The 6,000-nt window shown below is 38.0% G+C and overlaps 1 protein-coding gene across 1 annotated transcript in view; it reads right to left on the bottom strand.

Annotated features, from left to right (window-relative positions):
- Positions 1-230: 230 nt before the first annotated feature.
- Positions 231-6,000, bottom strand: part of LRRC2 (leucine rich repeat containing 2) — a 75,688-nt gene continuing 69,918 nt past the window's right edge. Inside the window, exon 9 of the mRNA XM_089512032.1 lies at positions 231-778. Within this exon, the coding sequence (XP_089368158.1) occupies positions 729-778 (50 nt within the window). The 3' untranslated portion in view covers positions 231-728. The remainder of the gene's footprint in view (positions 779-6,000) is intronic.

Here is a 6,000-nt window from a genome sequence, read left to right as displayed (position 1 = left end):
TGCTTCCTAAATGTCAGGGAATCGTCGGCTCCTCTCCAGAGTCACTGAATCATTCAGGGATAGGGAATTTCCTCTGAACGGAAACTTTGCAATCAGAGGAAATTACCTCTCGCCGGATGATTCAGTAACACTGGAGAGGAGCCAATGATTTCCTGACATTTAGGAAGCACACCGGGCTTTCACACACACACACTTCCTCAATGTTTCAGCAGCAATTTACCATCACTTACCCCATGGTAAGTGCTGGTCTGATAATCTTTCAGTGTAACCACTTGTACAGCATTTATTTAACACAACCTTTGTGTAACAAAAACTGTACTGGATGCCACCCTTGCATTAATTCTGAAGATGTGCAACCACTAGCCCAATGGCTTGGCAAGACGGCAAACGGATGGCTGGATACAGGTCATTAAGAATTTAAGTAATCCTGATTCCTATTGTTTGGTCTAAAGATATTGGAAGATATTGGAATATATCACATGCCTAAACTCTTCTACTATTTTCATCAAAGAAATCATTTGTAAAGATAGAAGCAGCCATGGTTCACATGATGATTGCAGACCCCACATGACAGCCTGGTTACTGAAAACTACTATTATGTATTATGCATATTGAGAGCCTTTCTTCATTTCTTTTTAAAGTTTTTTTTCCACATTGCGATGATGTTTTCCCAGTAGTTTCATCAAAATTAATTTGTCAGATCTCTAGTGACATATGAATTCCACTTCTCATATCTGGACACTAAGTGAAACTTTTGTTGTATAGCAAGGAACAGTCTCTGTTAAAAGAAAATATAAACATATGCTATCAGTTGTCAAATCATTGAATGCTAATGGTATGTTGATGATAGTTATACAAGTGTTAAAACCATCTTTCTAACACCTGTGCCCAAAGGCTGCAGCCAATTTTTCATTAATGATTCCACTGAAATGTATACACCATTTTGAATCTTACAATAAAACATATCTTGAAAGTCCTGTTTTCTTCATAGTATATTTGAGTGAAATTTTTGTACAGAGTAAAGAAAATGTTCACTGAATAAATCAGAAATCACTTTGATTCTTCAGTGAATGCCATGCAGTCAAGAACAACTGACTGATATTCAGCTGGATAGGAAAAAGACAAACACTATAGCAGAGAAACAGGCAAGTTGGTATCACCAATGTTGCCATTTAGTTTTGCTATCAGCTGACAACAATACACCGTATTTAAGAAGCCAGAAATACCATTCTCAAGGTGCTATATCTGGTTGTTCTTGGCCTGACAGAATTATACATATAACCTCCCTGTTTATTGCCCCTGGCATTTCTATCTCAAACTGCCATTGTGTGATACAGTTTTCAATCCCTTCAAATGGCTCCGACCTGAAGCAATTATAGTATTCCAAATACTATGGAACCCTGCTCCAGAATATCCCAGCCCTATGGATCATATTTTAAGGCATATGGGGGACTGCATGTAGAAGAGAAACTGATCCCAGACTTTGTTCAGTGGACCAAAAATAGGTCCAGCACTATAGATGTTTCAGGTTTGGACTGAAACCCTGAAGAGATTCACATTACACCCTTTATCCTTCACTTCCCCTGTTCTTGACAAGGATTTTCCATGAGTAGACATAGTGGTGTCACTAGAGGTATGCACACCAGGTGACATCCTAAAAGGGGGGTGACACCACTGCTCTTCAAACACCTACCTTTTGGCAGAAACAGTCTGTCATTTATCTGCTTCCCTTTAATATGCTCTAAGAGATGGTGGGAATAGGTTGAAGCTCAGTGGGAGGAGAAAGGAGAGGGCCCAGATTTTTTAAAAAAAATTAAATATCAAAAATATGAAAATTTAAAATGTTATTTTTTTAAAAAAATCATTTTTAAAACAATATTCTTTTAAAAAATTTTCTTTAAAACATCACATTTAAACCAAATCTTCACTATGAATATGTACATTCATTTAGGCTGTGAGTATGATATTATAATTTGAAAGTATAGTTTAAATTTTGCTAGTTGTTTTTGTCATAACTATTAGCATTACATTCAGTGGTATATGGGAATTACGATTTACGAGTAAGGTTAATGCAAAAAAGCATTTCTAAGGATTCCACATGGTGTGAAATGGGAGGAAGTCAATGACGGGGTGACACCATGAGTTGGCAACCCTAGGGACACCACTAAGTAGACACAAGTAAAATAGGGAAAGGAATGGAAGGTGTGGTTCTGCGGGTTCTCCTTCTCCCCTATCAAGATATCTCCCATATTTGACTTCTCTCTACACAAGCCTTTTTGGGAACACATTTTTTAATAAACTAATAGATACCTCTGTACTCAAAAGAAGGCTGAAGTGATAGTGGAAGAACAACAAGAGTGTATACCAGGCTCTTATTCCTCCCTATTCAGCTTTCATTTGCAGTTTTAGAAAAATATTTTTCTGTGTCCTGTAATGTATCTGGAGGGTGATCAGGATATTGCAAGAATCACTTTATGTCTTGTAAACTTGTCTGAAAAGGATACAAGACAAGCCTTTTTTTATTGTGGCATCCTAATAGTGAAATCCACCCCTCAAATAAGAAATTTTACATTGATTAAATTAGTGATTTTCAGATGAATATGCAAGGTGTATTTGTTCTACCAAGACCTGGGTGTTAATTTCTTTAAACCCATAGATTTTTAAATTGGCCTGTTTTAATTTTCTTGTTTGTTGTTTGTTGCTTATTTTACTTTTACTTTATTTTGATTATTTGTTTGAATATTGCAAACTATTTTAAGGGATCTTCTGAATGCAGTACACAATTTCTAAATAAAATTTCTAATTAAAATAAAGACAACCCAGAAGCATATCTGGTAGAACCATATAGTGGAGTTTTCTATGCTTCATTTACATCAGTCTCAGCCCAAAACAAAGTCTAGGATCCAAAGATCCCTATCACTTTCTTATAATTCTTCCATGTACAGTTGTTTTTGCACTATTAGAAGCCACTTTTAAGATTCTTCTGGCTTTTCAGAAACAGCTTTTCCAGTTAGGTGCTTTAATAGGAAGAGGAACTTCAGAAACCACTGGTGGAAGCTCCTAATAAGTCCATTTGCTCCCAACAGTAATATGAGAATTGTCCATAAACCTAACTACTGGCAAGACCAGTATTTTTATCTTGAAACTGTACACATGATTTAGTCATACTATGGTGGTCTTGACAAATTTGCAGAAGGGCTTAAGCAATTAAAAATCTAACACTGAGAGTGGAACTCGGGAGAGAGAGAAAAACCAGCCATTTGAACAGAAAATATTCTGGCTGTCTGAAGTCTTTGGCAAACTGTGAAAATAAGTTTTAAAAAAAATGGAAGCAACTTTATCCCTAGGAAAAAAATGCTTTATCTTCTTAATTTCTATATGTCACTGCAGTTAACGTTACATGGAAAAGGCAGCTATTTTCATGGGGAGTAATTTAGATTATGTGGTTTTAAAGAGACAGCTGCTACAGCTCTCCCCAGTGATGCTAACGTCTTCCATCACGAGGAAGCACTATATGAACTGTACAATAACAAACATGTAAAAAATAGCAAGGACATAAAGTGAAGGGCAGGTGCAAAGCCTTGGAGACAGTTAGAATCTTGAAGTATCTGTAGCGGTAATTCACAGTCTCTCATTTTGGAACTGTTGGAACATACAGGAAATGTTAGATCAGGGGCAGGTAAAGTAGGCCCACAGGCCACATGTAAACCCTCCCCCCCAGCCATTTTTGTGGCTCCCTCAGGGGCCAAAAATTAAATGCCCCCAAATGTCTAGGCACTATAGAGGTGTTTATGCCATGTTTTTGGCCTCCACCATTCCATTTTAGGCACGGGAAAGGTTTTTTTTTCTAAAACAAGAAGTGAAAAAGGAAAGTAAAAATATGGTTTTTGGTCTGTTTGCTTTTAATTGCATGGTGTGCAGTCCTCCAAGGTCTCCTGTGGGGGTTATTAAGCCCCCTGGCCTCCCATAGTTGTCCACCCCTGGGTATAGTTATCTGTTGGGGTGAAGCAATGGATCAGGTCAGGGATGAGGTGCATGTGGCCTTAGGAATGTTGATATGATAGATTTTGATGGATGGTTAACACCTACAAGCTCCAGCCAGCAGTACTGGAAATGCAACAATGTTCAGTGCTTATAAAGTTAAAAATGCTTTAGACAGAGCAGAAGTGATCGGCCAAAGTCTCCTCATCTCTTATGTACCTATCCCTCTCTAGATGTACATTACATGTGCCTGTCTGAGGACTGAGATCTGCTGGGGAGTCCTCTGCGTCTCACGTGTAAAGTCAATACACTGTGTGGGGACATGGGAGTGATCCTTCTCAGCCAAGGCAGCCCAGTTGTGGAATGTCATCCAGTTGGAGACCCAATTGGCACCCACACTGATTTCAACTTAGGCACCAATAAAAACTTGGCTGTTCATCAAATCTTTTGAGCCTTACTGATTTCTCTCAGTTACTAATTTACAGTTTTATACTTTTTTAATCTTTTAAATCTGTTTTAACTTGTTAATTAGGACCAAGATTTTTTAGTTTATTTTTTAAATTCTTTTAAAGTATTCTAACCTGCTTTTTGAATTTTACTTGTAAGCTACCCTGAGACGTTTTTGATATAAGGTACAGTAAGACTATTGTAATAAACAAGTAAACAAACTGATGCTATCAGGGATCTTTCCATCTCTTCTCTTCCTGTCTTTCTTTCACTTAGGAGATACTACACACGGCTTGTAAACAACTATTACATCTGGGGGGAAAGTAGCATTGGCAATACTTATCATACCACAATGCCTCCAACCCATAGCTGCTGTGTTCCCCAAGTGTGGTTAGGGCATCCCTTTTCATTGAAATTTGTCAAATGAGCTTGCAATCACTGTTGCAAAACATCGCTGGCAATTATGATATTGGCCTGTTACAGACAGCCAAAATAAAGCTGCTTCGAGTCACTTTGGAGGTATGGTATTTCAATGATGCATGAATCCTAAGAGTCTGGAAGCTTCACCAAAGCTGTACTCCAGTCCTTAGGACTGGAGCGTGGCTTTGGTGCGGCCTTTGGACTCTTAGGATGCATGTATCATTGAAATACCATACCTCCAAAGTGACTCGAAGCAGCTTTATTTTGGCTGTCTGTAACAGGCCATTGGCAGTCATATTGTGTCAGTGCCCTGTATCCCACTCCCCTTGCTATTCCCAAGCAGGCTTGTTGTCTTTTCCCCTTGTTAGTTTTCCTGTTCTTTTTTAGAAATTAAATTGCAGTAGCAGAGCTCCAGAATTGAGCAAAAAAGTAAAAAATAAAAATAAAAAGCTGAAAGGCATGCTGGGTAGGCCATTGGGCAAGGAGGTGGATTTAAGGGGGAGTGCAGAAGAGAGTGTGATGGCAGAAGCAGCCCCAGTCACACAATCCACAAGGTGTGCTACTCTGAAACTGGTATGTTTCTGTTTGTTTGTTTGTTTGTTTGTTTAAGCTGATGCAATTGTGGTGAGAACGAGGCTTGTGCAGTAATGTCTTTATACTAAAAGTGAAGCATAGTGAACTAAGTGAACTTTAGCTTAACGTCCTTAGAGAGTTTTCCAACCTTTCATGGAGTTTGTATAATAAGCCCTAGTTTGCTTCTTTAGCCATTTCTGTCTTTACTTCTTAGTCAGAATTGCTAATCATTGCACACTTTCTGTCAAGCAAAACCGACAATGGATTCAATAGTATAATGACATCCTGTAGGGCCACTGTTTCCCTATCCCTGAGGTACAGTTTTGCTTTTAGTAACATAATAAAATAATAATTTTTTATTTTTATCCTGCTTTTTGCCAAGCAATCAAAGCAGCGTACAACAGACTAAAATATATCCATATATACACAATACTCTCCTTAAAACAAGATTAAACAGTATAAAACTAAAACTAACATTTTAAAATCCAAACAATAACCATGGGCAGAGTTCGATAAATAGGGAAGTCTTATTCATGGCTAGTATTTTATTCCGGGAAGGCCTGCCAGAAGAGATCCGTC

The sequence above is a fragment of the Sceloporus occidentalis genome, unplaced genomic scaffold (genome assembly GCF_023333645.1).
Source record: "Sceloporus occidentalis isolate IW3139 unplaced genomic scaffold, rSceOcc1.0.p SCAF_1, whole genome shotgun sequence".
Lineage (NCBI taxonomy): Eukaryota > Metazoa > Chordata > Lepidosauria > Squamata > Phrynosomatidae > Sceloporus > Sceloporus occidentalis.
The sequence above is the reverse complement of the archived record's forward strand: the minus strand, read 5'-3'. Positions and strand labels throughout refer to the sequence as shown.